This window comes from Otolemur garnettii, unplaced genomic scaffold (assembly GCF_000181295.1).
Source record: "Otolemur garnettii isolate 467f Iridium unplaced genomic scaffold, OtoGar3 scaffold00043, whole genome shotgun sequence".
Taxonomy (NCBI): domain Eukaryota; kingdom Metazoa; phylum Chordata; class Mammalia; order Primates; family Galagidae; genus Otolemur; species Otolemur garnettii.
The window spans coordinates 6,276,173-6,301,143 of NW_003852438.1; the positions used below are offsets into that span (position 1 = coordinate 6,276,173).

Genomic DNA, 24,971 nt, shown 5'->3' on the forward strand with positions numbered 1-24,971 from the left:
GCCGCCTCCCGCCGGAACCGCGCCGCCCCCCGCGCCCTTGTATGGCCAAAGCTCGCCGGGCCGCGTGCGTCAGTGGCGCCCCCGCCCCTCCCCGTGCGTCACGGAGCGCTTAAGAGGAGGGTCCGGCTCGCCCGGGAGCCCCAGTGGCGGAGGCTGCGAAAGTTAGGGGAGTGAGCAGGCAGAGCTGCTGGAGCACACGAGGGACCAGTCTGCGACTCGGGGCGCTGGTCCCAGGCAGGGGGAGCGGGAGCCGGCCGGGTAGGTGCCTCTCGGGGGACGTGCATCTTTTGTAGGGGTGGTGCATGAAGGAGGTGGCTGTACGCGCCGCGCGGGCAGAAGGGATGTTGTATAGCTGGCGTGCGGGAGGACGGGTGTAGAGTGCAGCTCTGGCGTTGAGGGGTAGCGGTTGGTGGATGAGGATCCAGATCAGACTGGAATCTAATGGGGGTGAAGGAGTGTAGACAAGGTGGAAGCTGCAGGGGGTTGGGGTTGGCGCTAGGAGTTGGGGACTTGTCCAGTAGGCAGCTGGCTTTAGTTCAGTCTCTCAGAGTACCAAAGTGGGCACAGGTGCCCTGGCCTTGGGTGTCGTTGGGGGTCTCAGTACAGCAGAGGAAAAGATAGCAGAACTTTGGCGCTTCTAGGGTCCATCCGATTCCAACCAGGATTGGGTTTCCAATCCTGGGTCTCCGTCTTTCCAGCTTGTCAGCCCCCTCCCCTTGCCCCAGTTGTTTTCTTAACACTTAACTGTAGCTTAGTTTGCAGGGTCTTCCCGCTTTGAACTTTCTGCCTGAGGTAAATAAGGAGACCTCTGGATTACTGAAGGAAATGGCTCAGTTGGTGGGTGATCCGCGGAGGGCTGCTTGCTGTGTGCTGGACTAAAGGAGGCTGCTTCTGGTCAGGGCAGGGGCTCCAGAGGCGCAGGGAGGATTGTTTTAACTGGGACTTGGATCCCGTGTGTGTGTGTATGTGTGTGTGTGTGTGTGTGTACGGGCGCGCGCGCAAGGGAGACTGAGGGAGAGGAGAGGAGAGGAGAGAGATGGAAACCCTTGTCTTTGGGTATCCGGGATAGGAGTCGCTAATGTTGGAATCTGGGGTAGTGCTACCTGGAGGATACTCCCTCTCCCCCCCATTCCAGCTCCACCTGTCGATCAGTTTGTGCCCCTTCCTCTATAGGCTACGTCGGATCTTACAGGTAGGGTGCAGCCTGCGGCTCATTTAGCAGGACAGGTGCAAACCACATTGTTGCCAGGACCTGCCTGAAGCCGGATTCTCCCCCACTCCCTCCTTCAGCCCCGCCTCTTCCTTCTCCGTGTGGGACTGCCCCCCTCGGTGAGGCTAGATACAGGTCCATATCTTCTGTTGTTAAGTACCTGCATGGGGGGGGGGAACAGATTGAGGGGGGGTTGATCCGGATGTGGGACGTCCAAGTGGAGAAACAGGATTTGAATACGGCTGGAATGAACGCCCAGTTCTGTGTGGCTGCCGTCTTTTCCTTCTCCACCCTCAACCCATCCCTGCACAGGCTGTTCCAGTGCAGGCAGATGTGGCCACCTTTACCTCTGGCAAGTGCTGTACGCCTGTGGATGGGTGCCCCTGTGGGTGGGGTCTGAGAGTCAAGGGGTTGCTTGTCTTGTCAGTCCAGGGATGGAAGTGCCCACTTCAGAGACTAGGAAGAGAGGACTTGCTGGGCTTTTGGCCAGAAGGTGGTGACAGCCAGCCTTTGCACCCACTGCTGTACACCCTGTGTGCGTCTCTCTATTCCACCTTGATTTCTTACTGAGCTTTCCTTCCTGACTGGTGAAGCCAGTTATGCAGACCCCAGACATGGAGCTGCCTCTGCCTTATTTTGTGAGCAGTCTGTGAATTTGGGGATCTCCCTTGAATGATGCTATCTCTGTTCGTTATGAGAATTAGGGATGTGTAACCCCCTTTGCCTGAGCCTCTGGCTTCTTCCGGGCACAGACAGAGCTTTAGTGTAGGAATCTGGACAAGGGCAGGATGTCTTCACCACCTACCAGCTGGCTCTTCCTTCCTGCATGATCACCTAAGTCTTTTGCTGGACTCTGAGAGTTCTCCTATAAAAATAATTGGGAGTAGTAGAGACATTCCTCTGAGGGACTATCCATTCTCCTGAAAGTCCAGAGGACTGTGCTCTCTCCTCTCTCCACCCAATACCTCCCTCCAGCAAATGGCCTTTAAAGGTCTGGAGACAGGTTACCCATGAGGAAGCCTTGGCTCCTTTCCTGTTTTCTTCTGGGAGCTTCCCAGACAGGGCAGAGTGAGTTCCCAGTCCCAGATGGCAGGACTGGGGTGTGCATGGGATCTGCTCCTCTTGCTCAGTGTGCAGGGTGGGGGCAAGGAATGGGGACAGGCTGGGGATGGCTGCATTGCTGCTTAGGCCAGCTTCTTAAGCAGCTGGGCCTTCATTCCAGGCTCCTCTTCCATGCCCAGGATGTCCTCCTTCCCAGGCACTGTGGGGGGAGGAGGAGGTTTTGCAGAGGCTGGGGTGTGCTGGGAATATTCCCAGGAGGTGCCTGGTTGAAGAAACAACATGTCTGCTCCTTGGAGTGAGGCTGAGGCTTTGCTGGGCTGCCTCTCCTACCCACCCTTCTCCCAGCCCCCACCCACGCTTTCCCCAGTGCGGGAGGGGTAGGGGGCTGGAGGAACACAGCTTCCCCCTGTTCCAGCAGAGAAATGCTGGCTGGATGCCTTCCCTAGGGTTCCCAGGCCAACTGGGGTGTGGCTGGCCTTCTGACTGAGCCCACTCTTGCTGGCCACTGCCCAGGGGTTTTGTGGCACGTAGGTTGGGATGGTATTCCAGCCAGGGGTCAGGATTCTTGGGTTCTGTGGTGGGCATGGCCTTCGTGCTTCAGTGTCCCAACTCTGGGCTGGGATTCCCTCTACCTGGCTGCTCTGGGTCCTATTTGCTTTGAGACCAGATTCAAACTCTTCTTACTGACCCTTCCCTTCTCCTTCCTGGAATTTCTTTCCAGAAATGCCCTGTATCCAAGCCCAGTATGGGACGCCAGCACCAAGCCCGGGACCCCGTGACCATCTGGCAAGTGATCCCTTGACTCCTGAGTTCAGCAAGCCCACCATGGACCTCGCCAGCCCTGAGGCGGCCCCCACTGCCCCCACTGCCCTGCCCAGCTTCAGCACCTTCATGGACGGCTACACAGGAGAGTTTGACACTTTCCTCTATCAGCTGCCAGGAACAGCCCAGCCATGCTCCTCGGCCTCCTCCTCAGCTTCCTCTACATCTTCATCCTCGGCCACCTCCCCCGCCTCTGCCTCCTTCAAGTTTGAGGACTTCCAGGTGTATGGCTGCTACCCTGGTCCCCTGAGCGGCCCCCTTGATGAGACCCTGTCCTCCAGTGGCTCTGACTACTATGGCAGCCCCTGCTCAGCCCCGTCGCCATCCACGCCCAGCTTCCAGCCTCCCCAGCTCTCTCCCTGGGATGGCTCATATGGCCACTTCTCACCCAGCCAGACTTATGAAGGCCTGCGAGCATGGACAGAGCAGCTGCCCAAGGCTTCTGGGCCCCCGCAGCCTCCGGCCTTCTTCTCCTTCAGTCCCCCTGCTGGTCCCAGCCCCAGCCTGGCCCAGAGCTCCCTAAAATTGTTTCCCTCCCAGGCGGCCCACCAGCTGGTGGAGGGAGATAGCTATTCCATGCCCACAGCTTTCCCAGGCCTGGCGCCCACGTCCCCACACCTTGATGGCTCAGGGATACTTGATGCGCCTATGACCTCAGCCAAGGCCCGGAGTGGGGCCCCAGGTGGAAGCGAGGGCCGCTGTGCTGTGTGTGGAGACAGCGCTTCATGTCAGCATTACGGTGTCCGCACCTGTGAGGGCTGCAAGGGCTTCTTCAAGGTATTGTGCCACCCTGGGTGGGGCTTTTCGTTATCTGTTGGGGTCTGTGGTAGCCTCCCTGGGGTTCTTCTAGCTGGTTGTGTCCTACAGAAGGGAGAAGTCCTGTTAGGTGGGCCACATTCCTAGGGACCTTTAGATGCAGGGGCTAGAACTTGTTATTCAACAAGACATGCGGGGGCCTATGAGGTCTATAGGGAGCTTGAAGAAGGGGGGAGATAATGGGCTGCAGGGGTGCCCAGGAGGGAAGCTCTAGCAGCCAGACTCTGCCCCTCCTCCCCCAACTCAAGGTCCTGTGGGAAGGGGCACCCTAGGCTCTCATGTTCCTGGCATGAGATGAAAGGATCTGAGCAGAGGGTTTGGTTCTTGAGGGCTGGGGGTGGACTTGGGAACAGGCTGTGTGTTTGTCCCTGTGCTGGGTGCCTGCTTAGCTTCCTGTTCCTACCCCCAGCCCCTTGGCCCTCTCCTGTCTGCCCCAGGGAAGGGGCAGTGGACATAGGCATGTTAGAAAGTGCAGGTGTGTGGACAGCTGGTGGGCCCCTAGCCCCTAATCTGTGTCCTGGGGTCCTCCTGAGGCAGAAACCTTCCCCAGTATCTCTAAGACTTTTCTCTCCCCCCACACTCCCTCCCATCTCTCCCTCCCCTGCCACCCCAAATGTTAGAAAAATAGCTGTGAACAGAGAGCACTTTTGTCTGCAAAGGCAGCAGGATCTGAACAGTCCCCTCCCCTGGGCTCCCCCCCAACCCTCTGACAGCCTGTTCCGTGTTGCCCCCCCTCCCCACTCAGCGCACAGTACAGAAAAACGCCAAGTACATCTGCCTGGCTAACAAGGACTGCCCTGTGGACAAGAGACGGCGGAACCGCTGCCAGTTCTGCCGCTTCCAGAAGTGCCTGGCTGTGGGCATGGTAAAGGAAGGTGTGTGGCTGGGATGGGGCATGGAGGGTAGAGGTGGGCCTGGGCCTAGTGGGCAGGTGGAGTCCCCAGGCTTCTGCCCTGGACCGTGTGTGGACCTTTCTTCCCCACCCTGCCTCCAGATCCCTGGGTCTGAGAGAGGGAGATGGCTTCCATCTGCCTGGGTTGTGAGGTCCCTGTAGGGTAGCTGGGTCTCAGGAGCTGTGGGTCCTTGGGACTTGTGGGGCGGAGTGCATCTCACTGGTGTTGTGCACAGCTTGGGCTGAGAGTTACTTCTTTGGGTCCCTTCTTTCCCTCCTCACCCCTGCCCATTTCTCTGCAGTTGTCCGAACAGATAGCCTAAAGGGGCGGCGGGGCCGACTACCTTCAAAACCCAAGCAGCCTCCGGATGCCTCCCCTGCCAATCTCCTCACCTCCCTGGTCCGGGCACACCTGGACTCTGGGCCCAGCACTGCCAAGCTGGACTACTCCAAGGTGAGCACCCCCTGCCCACTCTGCTGCTCCTGGGAAGGCTTTGTAAGGACACACAGTGCTTTTATGTACATTAGAAAAAGGTACTGTCCAGTTTGACAAATCAGAAAAAGAGGAGCTCCCTCTGGGCTGACAAGATGGGAAGATGCACCCCCGCCTCCCCCAGGCAAGTGGCCAGTAGAGAAATGTGTTCCTTCTCGCAGCTGCAGCCCTGGGTTAATCTGTGTGTGAGTTAGGGCGAGTCAGCACATTGGCTGACTCTCAGGTGCACTTTTAGCCTCAGGATGTGGCCTCCAAGCATTGGACACAGCTATCTATGGCAGTGCTGCAGGGCCCTGCCTGGGCTGCTGACCCCACTGGGCCACCCTCTTAGTTCCAGGAGCTGGTGCTGCCCCGCTTTGGGAAGGAGGATGCCGGGGACGTGCAGCAGTTCTATGACCTGCTCTCCGGTTCCCTGGAGGTTATCCGTAAGTGGGCCGAGAAGATCCCTGGCTTTGCAGAGCTGTCACCCAGTGACCAGGAGCTGCTGTTGGAATCGGCCTTCCTGGAGCTCTTTATCCTCCGCCTGGCCTACCGGTGAGCTTCCTGCTGTGTGCCTGGCCTTTACTCCGGCTGTCCCTACCCTTGAGCCACCCTCACCACTTCCCTTATTTTCTGCCCACCAGGTCCAAGCCAGGCGAGGGGAAGCTCATTTTCTGCTCAGGCCTGGTGCTCCACCGGCTACAGTGTGCCCGTGGCTTTGGCGACTGGATAGATAGCATCTTGGCCTTCTCGAGGTCCCTGCACAGCTTGGCTGTCGATGTCCCTGCCTTTTCCTGCCTCTCTGCTCTTGTCCTCATTACTGGTAAGTGGCTAGCACCATGCTGGCTCCAAAGGGTAAGTGTCAGGGAGTTGACTGGTTCTTAGGCAGGCACTGTCCCAGGGCATTGGGTGGGCTGGCACTTCCTGGGCCCCGTACTGCCCCATGCTCATACCCACCTGTAAAGTGGAGATGACAGGAATTGGAGAGGGGCTCTGCTGCATCTGACTGTAAGGCCCAAGCCAGCCTCTGAATGACCCCAGACTCCTGAGAGACATATATGTGGCCTAGAGTTTTGGTTTGTTTTTAAAACTTCCTTGTCAATTACACTACATACAGAAAAGTACACAAATGATAAATTTTCATAAGCCACATTTGCATAACCAGCACATCTGTCATGCTGTTATGCCCCCCAGCACCCTTCCTTGTGCCCCCTTCCAGGCCCTGTCCCCTTAGAGGTTACCACTACCCTGACTTCTGTCAGCACAAATGAGCTATGCCTGTTTAGGACTTGATGTAATAGAGTTATATAGAATACACTTAGGGCTCGGTGCCTGTAGCACAGTGGTTACGGCGCCAGCCACATACACTGGTTTGAACCCAGCCTGGGCCAGCTAAAACAACAATGATAACTGCAACAAAAAACAGCTGGGCATTGTGGCAGGCACCTGTATAGTCCCAGCTACTGGGGAGGCTGAGGCAAGAGAATCACTTAAGCCCAAGAGTTGGAGGTTGCTGTAAGCTGTGACGCCACGGCCCTCTACCAAGGGAGACACAGTGGGACTCTGTCTCACAAAAAAAGAATACACTTCGGTGTTGAGTGTACAGGGTTTTGGATCTCTTTTTTTTTTTTTTCCCAAGCACCAGAATCTGCCCCCAACCCATTTTTCACTTAAATCAACCATCTAAAACACAGTCAAAAGTGCTCTGGGTGCAGAGGGAATGGTGAGTTTTGAAGCTGGTTATCCTTGGAGGCAGCCCTGAAAACACTGCTGCTCCACTCCAGGGCTTCTCAGAACAGTCCAGATGAAAAATTGTAGGGCTAGCCTGGGTTAGGGTTTTACTTTTTGTTCATGACCTTGGGCCTCGGTTTCTCACTTGGAATGTGGTGCTATAAGTGTTGCTGCCTTCTCAGACTCATGATGAGGCTTAGCAATGGCTGGTGCTTTGTGAGGGCCAGAGGAGCATAAAGGGTGGTCAGTGACAGCGGTTTCACAGGCCCCGGGGGAGGCCAGGTCTTTGGGGGTGTGTGGGTAATCTTGTGCCCTTCTTGCAGACCGACATGGGCTGCAGGAGCCCAGGAGGGTGGAGGAGCTGCAGAACCGCATTGCCAGCTGCCTGAAGGAACATGTATCAGCCATGGCCGGTGAGCCCCAGCCGGCTGGCTGCCTGTCTCGCCTGCTGGGCAAATTGCCCGAGCTGCGGACCCTATGCACTCAGGGCCTGCAGCGCATCTTCTACCTCAAGCTGGAGGACCTGGTGCCCCCTCCACCCATCATCGACAAGATCTTTATGGACACACTGCCCTTCTGACCCCAGCCTGGGAACACGAGAGCACATTTGTGTGTGCACTCTAATTTGCCACCCCATGTGCCTTTAGCCCACGGGCCCCCAGAGTACCCCAAGCCTAGGCCTGAGCCACAGACCAGCCTACCTTCTCACCTGTTCCAGGAGGTTGGCAGGAAGCTCAAGTTCCAGGGGAGGCGGTGCATTCCTGGGGGTGACCCCACTCTTTGTCTTACCCCCCAGCCCAGCCCTGGCCTTCATGTTTTTTGTAAGTAAACCGTTTTTAACACACACTGCTGTGCTGTAAATAAGCTGGATGCTGCTGTAAATACGGGAAGGAAGAGGTTGAGATGGGAGTGGGGGTTGGGAGTCAGGAATGGGCCCTACCGGCCTGGGCAAGCCTCTCCAGCCTCCTCCTGCTGGCTCTCTCTTCCTGCCCTCCTTCCACATGTACATAAACTGTCACTCTAGGAGGAAGACAAATGACAGATTCTGACATTTATATTTGTGTATTTTCCTGGATTTATAGTATGTGACTTTTCTGATTAATATATTTAATATATTGAATAAAAAATAGACATGTAGATGAAACTGGGATCCAGTCTCTCTCTGACACCCTTCCCCTTACCCCCCGATAATTACATGGGGGATGGTGTGGCTCTGGATCAATCCTGGATGTTATCTGAGCTAACGGGCCTCAGTGTACTCACTTGTATGGATAAGAATGACACCGGCTTCCTGGGCTTGTGCACAGCACTTAGGCTGGTTGTAAACATGGGGGGAGCCTCTGATAAACCGGCCTGGCTGGTTGATAGGCCTTCAGTGGAAGCAACTAGCCTGGGGATTATAACCTCAGCTCCAGCAATGGACCTGGCCGCAGGTTTTAGGATTGCTTGCGGTTTCCAACCTGGACAAATTATTCTCTGATTCTTGGTTTCCACAACTGTAAAATAGGAAGAGGACTAGACCCAGCCTCACAGAGCTTTTAGGATTAGAGGAGTGTGTATGCGTGTAGTGGGTAGAAGTAAGCCCAAAATGATAGTGGCTGTTGGTACTCAGTTAAAGATTTTTCCATCTTCATTCTCAACCTTCCCCAACTCCCCACCTTTACCGCCCCAGCACCAGGATCCAGGGAGCTGGCAGTACGTGCCTTCTTGGCAAGAAGATTGTACTGAGGTCCTACCTGTGCCCCCATATAGGTTCTCTAACCCTGTCCCACCCTGCCCTGGCCATCAGTTCTTTAGTCAGCTGGCTTAAAATGTAGATTCTTCTGAGAATGGAAGGGGGCTTAATGAGGGGGGGGAAAGGAAGTAGATTTCTAGGCTCTATGCTAGAGATTCAGCCTTGGTGAGGGGTGGGGCCCTGTATCTGTGCTTGTAGCAGGTGCCCATGTGCTTGTGATGCAGGTGGTCTGTGGCCTACCGTTTTGAGGCACTCGAACCTACGTGGACCCAGCCTGGGGCCCAAGATAGCTGGCCACCAGGCAGGGCCCAGCACCTTTCACTGGGCCTGTTCTGTGTCACCATTTCCTTCTCTGAGACCTGTTAGGAGCCCTGAAGATTGTGCCCTCACATCCGTTGCTTGGCCCTGAGTCTCTACCTCCATTCTCCTAGGAACTAGCTAGATGTGGGTCAGAAGAAACAGGGCTCCACCCTGGATGGGAGAAGCAAGGGCCTTCAGGGTGCTCCAGCAGACTCCCCAAGGGGCGCCTGACCAATGCTTTCACTTGGGTTTTGGGAGCCTCAGGCCTTCTGAAGGGTCCCTGTGGGGCTAGGCTGGGGTGATGACCCTAGCAGTGCTGTGGACGTCCAGTATGCATCCCCGGGACCCTAACAGGTCACCTGAGTGGGCCTCTGGAAGGAAATGACTTTCCCAAGGTCATTTGGCTTGTAGTAAGAGCCAGGCTTCTGTTCAGAGCCATGCCTCCACTTCCATGCTGCCCTCTGAGAAGTGCTTCTTCCTCACTGAGCCTCGGTGTCCCTGTCTGTCCAGTGAGGAGGTGAGTCTGGTGGCAGTACTCTGGTTAGGAACAGAAATATCTGTTGCTGCAAATATCTGCGAAATATCCCACCAGCCTGTGGCTAGACTGATCTTTCTCCTTTGGGTCACCCTCCTCCAGATCCCTGCCTCTAGCACAGACATAAGTGGGGCAGAGCAGGCCCCTGGTAAAGGCAAAAGGATTCTAGATGCTTGGGAACAGGTTGGGCGGAGGGAGAGCCTTGGTCCCTGTAGATCTCTAAGTCCCACTGTGATGATAGTAGCTAGTGGGCAATATGGTCTACCGGCAGCTAGATTCTTTTTTTTGTAGAAACAGAGTCTCCCTTTATCACCCTTGGTAGAGTGCCATGGCATCACACAGCTCACAGCAACCTCCAACTCCTGGGCTTAGGCCATTGTCTTGCCTCAGCCTCCAAAGTAGCTGGGACTACAGGCGCCCGCCACAAGGCTTGGCTATTTTTCTGTTGCAGTTTGCCTGGAGTCGGGTTTGAACCCACCACCCTTGGTATATAGGGCCGGGGCCCTAACCACTGAGCCACAGGTGCCACCCTGGCAGCTAGATTCTTTATGTGTAATAGTTGTTATTTCTAGACCTTGCTACCATCCAATGAGGAAAGCATAATTATTGTCCGCCTCACAGGTGGACACCGTGGTGGTAAAGGGCAAAGACCCTAGAGCCGATGGCCTGGGTTTAAATCCTGGTGCCATCTCTTAGGAGCTGTGTTATTTTGGGCAAGTTACTTAACCTTCTGGACCTCAGTGTTTTCATCTATAAATGAGGAAAACAATTGTACTTATGTTATAAAGTTACTATAGGAATTACAGGAGAGAATACATATAATGAGTTTACAGGAGTACCTGGCACATAGTAAATACCCTAGAAATATTAGTTATTGTTTTTATAAAAGAGACTTCATTTTAGAGAAAGGAAATGACTTTCCCAAGGTCACTTAGCTTATAGTAAGTAGCTGAGCTGGATGTGTCTGGCTACTTAACCACTAAGTCTCCCTGCCTAGGGCCCTGAAAATAAAAGAAGCTCCATTGATGGCCATTCCTTTCCAAGACTCTGGCAATTTGGGTAGAGTGAGGGCCAGTCCTTCAGCCCCACCCTGCCCCTCCCTGCCCCGCCCAAGGCTGGAGCCTGGAGGCAGACCCTTTCTTTCCACTAAGCAACTGGAAGAACTGGCCTCCAAGTCTTGCTAGGGGCCGGGAGGACAAACAAGGGGGCATTGAGCCTGGTGGGGCCTCACAATGGCTGCTCTGTCCCATCTGGCCGGGGGCTGGGCCCATTTCCGTCAGGGACAATAGTCAAAAGGCAGTGACGCCGGCAGGGCCTGGAACCCCAGGCGGGATTTTCCAAGGCCTCAAACTTGCTGTTTGTCCTTAGCAGAGACCCAGGAAGCCTGCCTCCCTATCTCCCCCACCCCACCCACGCTGGGCCCCACGCCCAAAGACCTGGCCCCTTCCCTAGCCCTGAGGTGCCACTGTGCCTCAATGGATGGAGGGGAGCTCTGCACCCTGGGGGTCTGTGCCCTTCCTTGGGTCCTGGGGTGAAGGAAGCTGCCCCAGACCTGGGCTCTGGTCACCAGGTCTTGGTGATGGAGGGAGGTGGGGAGCTTCTGAAGGTCACAAGCAACCATGCTGTGGTGTAGCTGTGCTGTCCCCACGATGCGCTCTGAGTGTCAGCATACTCAGCTGTGTGGCTGCAGAGGGAGGCCTGAGAAGGTGAGAGGGAGCTCCTTGGGGTTAGTGGCTGCTGTGTGGTAATTCGACAGTCAGGAGTGACATCCTTTTGCAGCCACAAGGGAGTTGTGCCAGGTACGTCATGGCTTGGCGAGGGCAGTGCTGGGTCGCCCTCATGTGAGAACTCGGCCTGATCCTTGAGGAGTTCGAGCTTAGAAATCTGGATGAGCCAGTAAGCTGGGACTGAGCAGAGGGTCAGGGGTGCTGGGCCTCCTCAGAGGATGAGGATTAAGGGGTGAGCCTCTGTCCACTCAGCGTCCAGTCCTGTCTGGGCCTGGCCCTGTAGCCCCATAGCTCAACTGGAAGCTGCTCTGTCCTCCCCCAGGCAGCCAGGCCCCAAACTTCTACCTCCATCCCTGCTCCAGTCTCAGGCTATCCCACCTCTGCCCAGGCCCTTCCTTGGCCCCAGGCTGGGGAGCTGTGGTTAGGGCCTAGCTGGCCCTCTGTGGTGGTATAGAAAAGAGCCAGTGAGAGGCAGAGGAAAGCTCCCTTACTCCCCAGTGCTCCTTCTCGCATGAGCCGGAGACTTCTGAGGGCATGCAGCACATTCCAGGGTCCTCAGCTGGATCAGCTGGCCTGAGGCCCATGGGGCTCTGGAGGCTCTGGCCTTGGCTTCTATTTCCTGTCACCACTCCTATGCCCTTGCTCTGCTCATCCTCCCCACCACCCTGGCTCTCCCTTCCCTCTTGCTGGGCCCTGACCCTGCCAGGCCAAGGGTGCCACTTGAGGTCTTCTCAAGGTCTAACGCAGGCTCTGGCATACTTCAGTCCCATCTCAGGACCATAAATCAGGCCTAGTATGGCAGTGGGGGCTGGAGGTGGCAGCTGGGACAGGGAGGGGAGTGCCCGAGGTGGGGGCTGTCCTGGGACATGCTGCGTTAGCAGGGAGCAGTGCCCAGATGTGAGCCAGGCGGGTGAGTGCTGACTGTTGTGCTCTCCTGGCTTGGGAACATCAGAAGGAAAAGGTCCCCACCTAGTGAGCCCAGCCTTGAGGGACCTAAGCAGGAAACTTGGACCTCATCCTAGGGCCCTAGGTAGCTAGGATGCCATGAAGCTAGATATAGAGACGCCCCCTTCCCAATAAGAAACCAGGGATAGAAAAACAGCCCCACCCCCCCAGGTAGATATACAGACTTTCTTACCAGGGGTAGACAAACAGCCCTCCCCTTCTGCAAGCTCCTCAAAGAATGACAGACACACAGATCTTGTAGGAAGGAGAGACAGTCCCCTCATCCTCAAGGGACAGATGTACTGAAATAAAGCCCCATGCCCACCCAAGTAGCCAAACACATACATAGACCTTTCTGGAGAAAAAGACACACGAGCCTTCCCCGTCACGGAAGGATGGATCATCATATTATCAGGAGGACAGACAGCAGACATGCCACCCTTGGCCTGGTCCAGGTCTCAAGGCTGCCTGATGAGGTTGGAAGATTGGGGCTGGGAGGTACCTCTTTCTCACACTCTCCACCCCTCTCTAATCCGCCCAGCCATTTCCTTGGCCACCGCCTTGGAGGGTGGGGGCTGGGAGTGACATCACCAAAAGGGTGGGAGGGGGGAGGAGCCCCTGCCTAGGATCCCAGAGGGCAGATGTCAGACGGTGATGACAGCTGGTCCTTCTTGCCCCCGCAGCCTGGCCTAGGCTGGAGGGTCAGCAGACAGGGTGCTGGCTATCCAGCTAGGCTGGCCACCGTCAGGAGCCCCCAGCCTGACGTCAGTCCCACTCATTGTTGTTGCTGGGGCTTGAGTCACTCCCTGTGACGCCACTGGGGTCAGCTCTGGAGCAGCTGGAGTGGCCTACAGGGTCATTGTTGGGGCTCAGCTCTCCCCTGGCTACATGTAAGGATGAAGTGGGGCCATCTGAGGCCACCCTCATCAGGAATGCCTGCTGCCTCCTCCAAGGTCTTGTGTTGGCCTTCAAGGTCCCTCCACAGGCCTTTGCTGCAGGCATGATGCACAATGCCTCAGCCAGTTGCCTGCCAGCCTGGCAGGCCATGGCTCCGGGCCTTGGCTGAGAAGTCTGATCCCTCTGTCCTTGCCTCTTTAGCCTTAGAACCCTCAGCCCTTGTCAAATCTTCTCCTCTCAGCTTTTTCTTCCCTCCCTTCCAGGAAGCCTTCCCAGGTACTTCCCTGTAGCCAGCTTTTGCCTGGAATCACCTCCCCCTCCCTGCTAGCTCCTCAAGTTGCTGTCCTGACCTCTCCATAGCCGCCCTGGTTTCTTCTGGTGCCCAGTCACTTCCCAGCTTGCTGAAACCAGGGCTTGGGACTCCTCTTCACTCTAAATGTGTCACTTTCTATTCTGGGCCACCAGCATCTCTCCGGAATGACAGCAGCAGCCTCTATCCTGGCCCCTTCTGGCCCCCCCAAACCCTGTTGCCATTTCTTTCAGACCATGTGCTGGGTTTTCTTGCTTGGGTGTATGTCCTGGTGCATCTCTCTGACCTCCCAGAGGGTGATAATTGTGACTTATCACCCTTGGTATTACAAGGTATTACTTGGGCCTAGCATGTTGACAGTTACAAATGCGTGGCATGAATGAATGAACAATTACATCCATCTTGATCATAGGGGAGGGGCACAAGATTGGGAAATTTACTCCACATAGTCCCACTTTATGGCCAAGACGCTTGCCCCCACCATGGGACTACTCAGATGGGGGTAGGACCCAAAGTCTAAGCTGCAATGTGAACTGACCTGTAAGAAATCAGAGAGGTAGGAGGAGGCAGGGATTGGCCAGCACGTTAGATAAGAGAGGAGAGAGGTCTCAGCCTCATCCTCAGGCAGGAAAGACCCCATGGAGAGGGTGAGTTTGGAGTAGGGCCTAGAGCAGGTAAGAGGACTGTGGGAAGAGGAGTTGTGTGGCCTTGGCAAGTGATAGTCAGGGTTCTCCAGAGAACCAGAACAGTACACACAGACACACATGTGGTGAGAGAGAGAAAGTTATTATATGGAATTGACTCACATGATTATGTAGGCTGAGGAGTCCCCAGATCTGAAGTTAGCAAGCCAGAGACCCAGGATAGCTGATGGTGCAGTTTTAGTGTGAATGCTGCCAGCAGGCTTGAGACTCTGGAAAAGCAGATAACTGAAGGCAGTTTGAGTCTGAAGGCAGGAAAAAAGCTGGTGTCTCAGCTCTAAGGCTGTCAGGCAGGATGATTACCAATCTTTTTGTTCTATCAGGCCTTCAACAGATTGGATGAAGCCCGTTCATACTGGGAAGAACAATCTGCTTTACTCAGCCTACTAATTCAAATTTTAATCTCATCAGAAACACTCTCACAGACTGACTGACAATATTTGATCAAATATTTGTACATCCTGTGTCCCAGTTGAGTTGACACAATTGTCATGGCAAGTCACTACATAGCATGAGCCTCAGTTTGTAGTATTTGTAAATAATGTGTGTGTAGGTATCTACCTTGAAAAAGTTGGAAAAGCTGGCATAATAGTGCTTGTGAAGTACTGGCATGGTATCTGGTAAGGCTCAATGACAATAATGATGTTGAAGGTGGACGGGTGGCAGCAGAGGGTCCTGAGATGCAGTGTGTTGGAGGTAGAGAAAGGTCAGTCACTCTCATTCAAGTGCAGGCTCTGGGTGTTGGCTCTGGTTCCTCCCTTATCCCAGGGCTAGTTCCAACCTGCCTGAGCCCCCCCCCCCTTTGACTCCTTACAGACCCTTTCCTCTCAATATTTTCTCCTGAGTACCTCCTTGTTTTGTGCAGGCTCCAGAGGAGGCTGCTGGTCTGTAGGGTAGGAGTTTCCTTTTTCCCCAGGCCCTGTGGATATCTGAAGAGAGGCACCTGCAACTACAACAGAGATAAGGGCTGAATAAGGGCAGAACTATGGGGAAGAAGGAAAGAGTATAACAGATGAAGAGGAAGAAGTCTAGCCAGAGGAGGGGATCATGAGCTGAGTTTGGAAGAATTGGGTGGGAGGGTGGGCCTAAAGTGTGGAGCCAGCTGGTACTGGCACTCAAGAGCCAATTGTATTCCTGATGATCAAGATGTAATCATTCATTCATTCCAGACTCTGCATTCAGTGATATCCTGTAGCTTGAAATCAGCCAAGGTAGAAAATTGGCAAATCAAGGTATTTCTTTCCAGAGAGCAGCAAGTGTAAGAAGACCAGCACTGCACTGGTGGGCGGAGTGTGCTAGAGAGCGGGCGCATGGAAAAGGTGGGCTGAAGAAGTCAGAAAGAGAGCTTCTGTATTTATTGGTCAAGAGCCTTGGATTTGAATCCCAGGCTCTGCTATTTCCTAAGTGCCTTTGGCAAGTTACTTAAACTCTCCTAGTGTCACTTTCTTATCTATCTCATAGGATTGATTGGAATCCAGTTTAATTTTTTACATATATATTGGCACTTAGACTCATGCCCTTTCCTCTCCACTCAATAAATGGTATCTATTATTGTTTTGGAAGATAAAATGTGTGGAGGGAAATGAGCATTTTAACCCTCAAGTAATAACTCAGGAGTGCCTCCTGTTGGAGGTGGGTGCACGTCAGGCTCTGCCCGCATTAGCAGAGCAACTGCCAAACTTCTGTCTAACTTGAGCTTACAATCTACATGGAGAACAAAACGCGACACTGGGAAGTTATACATAACTAAAAATGCACTCATATTCATATTACACTTTGCTGGTGACAACGGTTTTTCCTGTGAGTTATCTCTGGAGGGGTAAAATCAGAAAGGATGAGTGAGTCACATACAGAAACTATGGCAAAATTACAAGTCTTACAAGAACGGTAGTGCTGCTGTATGAAGATATCACTCAGAGATTCTGATTAGGCCCCTTCTTCAGCATCTTTATGTGGGTTGAGGGCCAGAATCTGGTCTATGCACACTGGACAAGCTCACATTTAACCATCCACTCAGCGTCCTGCAGCACACTGGCGTGGGATCATATCCAGGAACTCTCTCCAAATGGCCTGCCTGCCCTTCATCTTCTGGGGATCGGTCCCTTTTCCAAGCCCCTCAGCCCGGGGAGGAGAGCACTTCTGGGTCCCAGGAGTAGGCTCGCCGCGGTGGACTCCTCGGCCTAGGGAGGCGGCGCAGGATCTGTGGGCCCCTCCTTCTCTCCCGACTCTATGGCGGAAGTGCGTCGTCCCAGCCGCAGCACAACAGCGTTCTCGATGGTGGGAGCGAATGGACTCGTCCAAACGAGGGGGATACTTCTCGCCATCAAATCTTAAAATCCGAAAGATAATCAAGAAAAAAGTATCATCCAAATTATATGTCAATATGTGACTGTAATAGTGAGCTCATGTGAGCATTCAGACGATCCATACCGCTGCCTTCGTGTCCGGGGATAGGCCGAGCTGGGCACACCCCCCACAGAAGACGGTGGGAAGCGGGGGCCTGGTCGGCCCGGGGCGGCGGGAGGACTTCCGGTACGGGCGCCGCCTCCTGCCGCGGTGATCCGGCTTCTGTGGTGAGAGCAGTGGCGTGCTGGGAGGGTCTCAGGCAGGGGCTTCTGGTCGGTGGAGCGCTGGTTTAGCCATCCGTCCTCTGCTGTGCAAGTGCGGGCACTCCGGGGGCGCTGGAAGTGAGAGCGCGTCTGGAACTCCCTAGTCCGGCCAGGCTTGGCACGGGGCCCCGCCCCCGAGACCTCCGAGGAGTCAGCTTTTCTGTAGTTTCCGAGACCCTGGAGGTTCACCTGTAGTGGCGGTGGAAGAAAGGGGACTCGGGCGGGAGGGCCTTCCTGCGTCCCAGTCGAGGTTCCTGATGCTTTTGTTTTTGCTTTTAGTTCATCTCTCGCGGCTCAGTGCCCTCGAAGAGGTTGGAGTGTACTTCCAGGGGTCGTATCTCCGGAGGTCGAACCTGCTCGTGGGGAGAAGGAAGGGCATGATCCGGGCCTGAGTAGCCCGTGCTCCAGCATTTGTGCGTAAGGTAGGAATAGGGGTGCCTTAGGTTCCAGCCTGGCTCTGAGAAGGCGTCTGTTAACCTCTGCCACTTGTCGAGGGGACCAGAGGACCGAGACTTTCCAGTCCCTACTCTGGGTAGCTTCCCTGCTCACTGTAGAGTGTGTGTGTGTGTGGGGAGACAACAAGCTTCATCACAGACCAAGTGTGGCTGCTGTGGGAAGGAGAGTGGGGTTGGTCAGGACTGACTTCCGAATGGAGGAGGGATCCTACAATTATAGCACTGAGAATGAGGGAAAAGCCTGGACTTGGGGCGAAAGGGAGGAAATGTGTATGTGGCCTGAAGGAAAGATTGTGGGGAGACACAAGAGGGAGAAGATGGGGAAGAAAAAGCTGGGAGTCTTTAGGAGTTAAAGGAGTTTAACCATAAAGGCAGAAACGAGCAAGAGAGAGCCCTTCTTATCCTTGATCCAAGAGTGTAGGAGGAATAATCCAGCAACCCTTGGAAGGACCTGGAATTCTTTTCAAGGGCTAAGTTGAATTGAGCATTTACTTTGTGCTACGTACTAGGAATTGAGTTTATAGTGGTGAACAGAATTTAGTCCCTTGCCTCGAAGAACTGTCTGCCTGGTCACAGAGACAAGAGTAGAACCTGATAGTACAGGTAGACCTGAGCTGGTTGTCAGGTGAGAGGCAGAGCCAGCCTGATTTCTGAGCCTTCATGGCCTGCTGCCGTATGTCTTGTGCTAAGCAGGAGGGTTCCAGAGGAGCAGAGACTAACTGAAATATACTAAAGGAGGACCTTGAGGAGAACAGATGTAATGTGAAGCAGGCATGGGAACCTTTTACCCTGTGGTAGTGAGGGTGACAGACAAGCTGCCTCTAAAAGCTCTCCTGTGGAAAAGGTGTAAAAATTATTTGTTTTTTGGAGACAAGAGTCTCTGTCACTCTTGGTAGAGTGCTGTGGTGTCATTCTAGCTCACAGCAACTTCAGACTCCTGGGCTCAAGTAATCCTCTTTCCTAGCCTCCCAGGTGGCAAGGACTACAGGTGCCTGCTACCATGCCCAGCTAATTTTCTCTGTTTTAAATAGAGACAATGTCTCTCTTTTGCTCAGGCTGGTCTCTAACTCTTGAGCTCAAGGGATCCTCCTGTCGTGGCCTCCCAGAATGCTAGGATTACAAGCATGAGCCACCGTGCCCTGGTGTGAAACTTAGTCCATAAGGCTTGATCTCAGAACTAAAACTAGGGGTTTGAAGTGCTAAGAGGCTGATCTTCAGTTGAAGGAATAACTGAACAAAACTGTTCCCAGATGAAATGGTCTCCAGTGAGAGGTAGTGAATTCTCTGTTAGGGAAGGTTTGCCAGCTGCACACCCTAATCTAGGAAACTAGGCTGTTCTTTCTCCTTCTGGGCTCCTATTTGGTTACTTACTAAGTTCTGGTTCTCAAGTCTGTTCTCTCTTTTATTCTCCTCTACCACTGTTGTAGTGCAGCCTGGCATCATCTCTTGACAATAATAGTGTAATAATGAATTATAGCAGCTAATGCTGCTAATGAATGTTTACTACTTGCCAGATACTGCTTCAAGTATTTTATAGGTGCTAACTCATTTTTTCCTTGAGACAGTCCTTCCAACATAGCAATCATTATCTTTTCTTATATGTGAGGAAACCAAGGCACCTAGGTGTTAGGCAGCTTGCCCAGGAGCACACAGAGAGCAAGTGGCAGGACTAGGACTCTGATCCAGGCTGTCTGGCTTTCATGTCCTTATTCTTAACCATTATTCTATTGCGTTTTACATGTGTTACCTTAATTAATCCTCACAACCATCTCAATTTACAAATGAGAAAACTGAAGTTCAGAGAGGTTGAGTGATTTGCTTAAGGTCACTTAAGCAAGCTATAGGACAGCTGGAATGTTGAACGTGAAAACTCCCACACTGGACACATCACTCCCCCATACCTGATTATGCTGCTTCTGTAACAGTTACAGAATTTAGAGTAGTGGCCCCTGACTGGTTTCCCTGCCTAGCCTTTCTGCCTTTAATCCACAAGTTTTTACCATGGAGTCTGTGGATGGCCCTGGAAGTATGTGAGAATTGATGTGTATGTGTGTGTGCCAGTTAGGTTTTTTTTTTTTTTTTTTTTGAGACAGAGTCTCAAGCTATCCCCCTGGGTAGAGTGCCATGGCATCACAGCTCACAGCACCCTCCAACTCCTGGGCTCAAGCGAGTCTCCTGCCTCAGCCTCTCAAGTAGCTGGGACTACAGGCACCCACCACAACGCCCGGCCATTTTTCGGTTGCAGCCATCATTGTTGTTTGGTGGGCCCGGGCTGGAGATTCGAACCCGCCACCTTAGGTGTATGTGGCTGGCGCCTTAGCCGCTTGAGCCACAGGCGCCGAGCCGCCAGTTAGGTTTTAAAGCCCAGCCTTCATAGCTACATTGACTTTTCAGAGCACTTTGGGACCCCAAGATAGTTTAGAGCTATTCTTTGCCCTGTACCCAGAGATAGCTTTCTGACATACAGGTTTGATCTTGGCATTGACTCTTTACTGCCCTCAGGTCAGAGTGCAAATCCCTTAACCTGGTCATTTCAGGTCCCAGGAAATCAGATTCCAATTTTTCTTCTTACCCCTACCTCATACTCTTGCCACTGTGGTCATGTTCACTTGTCTGTTTCTCATTTTATCTCATTGTTGTCTCAAGGGCAGGGGCCATCCTTGCTTTTCTTTTATTTATTTATTTATTTATTTAGAGACACAGCCTCAAGCTATCGCCCTAGGTAGAGTGCTGTGGCTTCACAGCTCATAGCAAACTCCAACTCATGGGCTCAAGTGATTCTCTTGCCTCAGCCTCCCAAGTAGCTGGGACTATAGGCGCCCACCACAATGCTCGGCTATTTTTTGGTTGCAGCTGTCGTTGTTTGGCAGGCCCAGGCTGGATTCGAACCTACCTGCTCAGCTGTATGTGGCTGGCGCCTTAGCTGCTTGAGCCACAGGCACCAAGCCTTATTTATTTATTTTTGAGACAGAGTCTCAAGCTGTCATTCTGGGTAGAATGTGGGCATCATCATAGCTCACAACAACCTCCAGCTGTTGGGCTCAAGTGATCCTCTTGACTCAGTTTTTCTATTTTTAGTAGAGACGGGGGTCTCACTCTTGCTGAGGCTGGTCTTTATCTCATGAGCTCCAGCAATCCACCCATCTTGGCCTCCCAGAGTGTTAGGATTACAGATGGGAGCCACTGTGCTTGGCCTGTCCTTGCCTTTGAGTGGCCAGTGCCTGATAGGTGTTGCATAGCAGATGCTGCACTGAATGCCATAAATGAATTCCAGGCGTGTGGCTGGTTGTTTGGATCGGTAACTTTGAAGCTCTTGCCATTTTTGATGTGGAGAGTTTGTGATTCTCTGATGTGTGTGCTGCCAAAATGCAGAGAGGAAGGGCCAGTAGAGGCAGGAGCTGAGCTGCTCCTAGAAGGAAGCTAACAGGTAACTTGCATTTTCAGAAGGTACCAGCATTTTGACCTGGGCTCCTCTTGCAGGGTGGCCCCTGGGTGGGGTGAAGCTCCTCTGTCTCTATTGTTGTTCCCCACCCCAGTGTGGGCTGCTGGCTGCAGGATGAACTGTCGCTCAGAGGTGCTTGAGGTGTCGGTGGAGGGGCGGCAGGTAGAGGAGGCCATGCTGGCCGTGCTGCACACGGTGCTTCTGCACCGGAGCACAGGCAAGTTCCACTACAAGAAGGAGGGCACCTACTCCATTGGCACCGTGGGCACCCAGGATGTGGACTGTGACTTCATCGACTTCACCTACGTGCGTGTCTCTTCTGAGGAACTGGACCGTGCCCTGCGCAAAGTTGTGGGGGAATTCAAGGTAGGGGTGTGGCACAGCAGATGGTGAGTGGGCCTCAGATGCCCCTCCACTCTAGCTCACTCTTCCTGAGAGTGTGGATCAGGTTCTTGGATGCTCCAAGGAGCCCGCGTGTTGAGAGCTTCTCGTGAGGAGGAGGGCTTGTATGTCTGTGGGGGGGCTGCAGGGTCACTTATAAGACTATCTGGGGAAAAAGGAGCGCAGAAAGTCCCCAAGGCAGCATTGGCAGTCAGGTGTCCTTGGGAGGTCACTGCTCCTTGGTCTTGAACACAGCTCTGGCTCCACAGCTCACTCTCTGACACTTTCTCTCTGCCTCTGCTTCCACCCCCCCCCCCACTTGGCCTTTCCTCCATGAAACTCCCTCAGAGGGAGGATTGCTTGGCTCAGGCAGCCCCATCCCAGATGGGATGTCCCTTAAGGCAATGTGGCTTGTGTGTGGGCTTGGAAAAATGTGGCAGGGACAGCTCAGCCTGCTGATGTTGGCCACTTAAGGTGGTGGGAATGGCAGTGTGGTTTAAATATCACCTTCATTTGGAGTCACAGTTTTTTAATGTGTGGGCATTCTTAAACTTTAAAGTAACAAAAGGAGTTTCTTTTTTTAAGGAACCTGCTCAGGTCAGGGCAGGAGGGCTGTCTGACTTTGATCCCACACATGTTTGCAGAGCTCCTATTGTACTGGGTGCCGTGTGCTCATTGTAGGGAGCCCTTGTGTCAGGCAGAGCCCTCTCCTAGGCCACAGCACTCAGAAAGCAACCCTCCACCATTCCTCCAAGTCCATAAGAGGTGTTTCCTAGTCACCCTTCAGGAGCAGTGGCATTCAGCTTAATTTCCTCCAGGTGTCTGTGGGAGGGTGTGGTTAAGAGCGTGAACTCTGGAGCCAGGCTCCACCACCTAGCACATGTGTGACCTTAGATAAGTGACCACTAAATCTGGGCCTCAGTTTCCCTAGATGTAAAATTGATTCCAATTTTACCTTCCTTGTAGGGTGTGTGTACTGCAAGGACTAAATGAGTCACATGTGCCCAGTGTTTGGAACAGAGCCTGGCACACAGTAAGCACTATGAAAGTTTTGGTTATTCGAGGTCATGTGACCTTAGTTTGTCCACAAAGGAGAGACTGTTTCCTGATGGACAGGATTTGAAAGAGCATCCTTGCCTTTAGGTTGGCAGTAACTCAGATGGAGAGGTGTTTCAGGGTCCTAGCTGCCCTGAGGAGTATGGCCCATGGGGTGAGAAGGGCAGAATCACTGGACTAGATGGTCCTATTTGCTTCTTAGAGGAGAAGAGGGAGCAGCAGCCAGGTCTGGTCTGTTCTTGGACCTCCCTGTTCTGTTTGCATTCCCTTTCTGTAAGCAGGGATCACTGGGCTTTATAGTCTCTTCCTCTTGTTCTTTTAAAAGATACTTTGAATTTGCGTTGCCATAAAGTAAATGAAGTAGGAGATGTTGGCAAGGGGCTGATTTTGGAGAACATGTTGAAGGATATGGGGGAGGGCGTGTCATGGAATGAGAAGGCCTTTGGTGTAAAGGTGAAAAGCAAAGACTTTGAAATCAGACAGTCTGGTTTTAAACCCTGGTGCAGCTGGCATGGGCTTTTTGAGAGGGGCCAGTGGGATTGTGTGTAATATTCCTGGCGCAGATTAAGTGCCCACCGGTGAGTAGTTATTCCCATGGTATCAGTTTTTAACAAAGCTGGAGGAGTTGGGCTTAAGGACAGATCTTATTGTTTTGCATGAACTGCTCAATTTCAGGGTGGCTGTGTAACTTCTCACAAGTCCGTTACCCTCTCTTGCTGTCATTGCCTGTCATCCTTAGAAAACTAACAGAGCTGAGCGAGCGTAATTCCCAGGTGTAGGAAGCAGGCCCTCATGAGGCGTGAACTCTTCCGAGGCGTCTGCTCGCTCATCTCTTCCTTGTTCCCCAGGATGCGCTGCGCAATTCCGGTGGCGATGGGCTAGGCCAGATGTCCTTGGAGTTCTACCAGAAGAAGAAGTCTCGCTGGCCCTTTTCAGACGAGTGCATCCCGTGGGAAGTGTGGACGGTGAAGGTGCACGTGGTAGCCCTGGCCACAGAGCAGGAGCGGCAGATCTGCCGGGAGAAGGTGGGTGAGAAACTCTGTGAGAAGATCATCAACATCGTGGAGGTGATGAACCGGCATGAGTACCTGCCCAAGATGCCCACGCAGTCAGAGGTGGACAACGTGTTTGACACAGGCTTGCGGGACGTGCAGCCCTACCTCTACAAGATCTCCTTTCAAATCACTGACGCTCTGGGCACTTCCGTCACCACCACCATGCGCAGGCTCATCAAAGACACTCTTGCTCTCTAGGCCTCGCTGGAACCTGGGAGCTCTTTGATGGCCTCTAGACCTTGACTTCTGGGGATTGTACTGTTAGGCCCTTGGGGCTCTGGAGTTAGTCCTTGGTGAGACTTGGAAGGGAAGGGACAGCCCCTGGGTTCCTTGTTTTGTGGTTGCCAGCCTGGTCATCCCTTTAACCTTTACTGACTGTCATGTCGTGCCTACACTGTCTCTCCACATCCCTACTGGGGTCCCTCTTCCTTTTCCACTGTACAGAAGAGCCACCAGTAGGATGGTGAATAAAGTTGAGAGTATGAGTTTGTGTTGAGCCATCTCTCTTGGCTTGTGTTCTGCCCTGAAGTGTTCACATGTGCTGGCAATCCCCATGAACATACAGGTGTGTGTTGAGGGTATTGTTTGAAGATGAGGGAATGGGTGGATGGGATTTAAGATCAAAGCTGGTAGATTTTGCTCTGTTGGACATACACATAAGCAAGTGTTACCCCCACAGGTATGACCAGGGGCAGTCTGTGAATGAGGGACAGGGAAATTGAGGGCCTGTTGCTTTTGGATGTGACAGACTTATTTCTCTTCCCTTCCTAAGGAAGCTGTGACATCCCTGGCCTTTAGATTATCAGGACGTGCTTCATGATGACACCAAAGAATACCTTCTCTGTCTTCATAGAACATGTTCAGGTTGGCACATGCCCCAGAAAGGTCATCTGATGTGGGATGTCTCTCTGGGGAGAGATTGGCTAGCTCAAGACTGGCATCTGGTGACATCTGGTTGGCCTGGTCTTCACTGGTTGTTGGGACATTGCTTTGGTAACTCATAGTCCTTTTTATACAAGCATACACAAATGTTGGTTGTGTGCTGTGTTTTCAGTCCCCCCCCCCATATTTTATAGTGTTTTGGCTCTATCTGGGGTAGTTTAATGAGACTAAATGGGGTGTGGGGAGGGATGCTAAGGGAGAAATGGGGAGGGTAGGGTCTTGCCCAGGGTCCTAGAGCAGGGTGGGTAGCTAGAATGGCTAGGAAGTGTTTGCATGGTTTTTCCATTCCTAGTCACCCATGACAGGTTTTGTGATGTGTCACTCAATCTCGGGCACATCAGAGAGCTGGAGGACTTGGGGCTGGGTGTTTGTAGATGGGGAAGGCCCATTCTCAGCAGGTCCTTGATAACATGTGGGAGGAGTTTTCTGTTTTCCTCCCAGCTGGCCACTAGCTAATTTCATACCTTCTGAGGGTTTGACTGCTATGGTACAGGTGTTGGTTGGCAGTGACTTGATACTTTTAAAAAGAAGACTCAAGGTTTGCTACAGAATTTGTTTGGCTGCCTGGGCAAAAGGGTCTTGCTTCTATGTCATCTTTTGCAGACTTTATTTTTCTTCAGACTCTGCCCTGCTCTCCTACCCTGGCGTGGCCATAGGACACCCATTTGGCAGCTAGCTGGCCTTGGAGGACAGGACAGCAACACTCCCAGCCCAGTCCCGTTGGCATTGTGATTTCCCTGAGGTGGGATTTACTAAGCGTCAGGATGGGAGCCCTGGTGGCTTAGCTCAAATCTGAGCTCTCTGGCTCATTGCTTATAGCTCAGCAGCTAGGGCGCCAGCCACATACTGGTATGTTTGAATCCAGCTGGGGTCTGC

The 24,971-nt window shown here is 53.1% G+C and overlaps 2 protein-coding genes across 7 annotated transcripts in view; both read left to right on the top strand.

Moving 5' to 3' along the window:
- The window catches only part of NR4A1 (nuclear receptor subfamily 4 group A member 1), a 19,082-nt gene extending 10,936 nt beyond the window's left edge, over positions 1-8,146 (top strand). For 2 of the 3 annotated variants that reach the window (XM_023513560.1, XM_023513559.1), the window contains 6 exons: positions 2,994-3,871; positions 4,656-4,785; positions 5,105-5,256; positions 5,627-5,829; positions 5,919-6,097; positions 7,329-8,146. In XM_023513560.1, the coding sequence (XP_023369328.1) occupies positions 2,996-3,871; positions 4,656-4,785; positions 5,105-5,256; positions 5,627-5,829; positions 5,919-6,097; positions 7,329-7,585 (1,797 nt within the window). In that variant the 5' untranslated portion in view covers positions 2,994-2,995 and the 3' untranslated portion in view covers positions 7,586-8,146. Of the gene's footprint in view, positions 1-97; positions 259-2,993; positions 3,872-4,655; positions 4,786-5,104; positions 5,257-5,626; positions 5,830-5,918; positions 6,098-7,328 lie in introns of those variants that run through there. The other variant, XM_003790398.2, reaches the window with a different exon arrangement.
- An 8,560-nt stretch (positions 8,147-16,706) lies between these two features.
- Positions 16,707-23,649, top strand: ATG101 (autophagy related 101). 4 transcript variants are annotated; one of them, XM_012805660.1, is made up of 4 exons: positions 16,707-16,728; positions 17,044-17,186; positions 20,700-21,027; positions 22,947-23,649. In XM_012805660.1, exons 3-4 carry the CDS (start codon positions 20,776-20,778, stop codon positions 23,349-23,351), a joined length of 657 nt encoding a protein of 218 aa, XP_012661114.1. In that variant the 5' UTR covers positions 16,707-16,728; positions 17,044-17,186; positions 20,700-20,775; the 3' UTR covers positions 23,352-23,649. The 4 variants fall into 4 exon arrangements, with proteins under 4 accessions (XP_012661114.1, XP_012661115.1, XP_023369470.1 ...); XM_012805661.2 differs by lacking the exon at positions 16,707-16,728 and adding an exon at positions 16,768-16,914; XM_023513702.1 differs by lacking the exon at positions 16,707-16,728 and adding an exon at positions 16,830-16,842.
- The last annotated feature ends 1,322 nt before the right edge of the window (positions 23,650-24,971 follow it).

Bases quoted from the DNA above. Each gene is read 5' to 3' on its own strand.
- ATG101 (XM_012805660.1), top strand. From the start codon at position 20,776: ATGAACTGTCGCTCAGAGGTGCTTGAGGTGTCGGTGGAGGGGCGGCAG. The intron at 21,028-22,946 runs GTAGGGGTGTGG...CTTGTTCCCCAG, and splicing joins AAGTTGTGGGGGAATTCAAG to GATGCGCTGCGCAATTCCGG.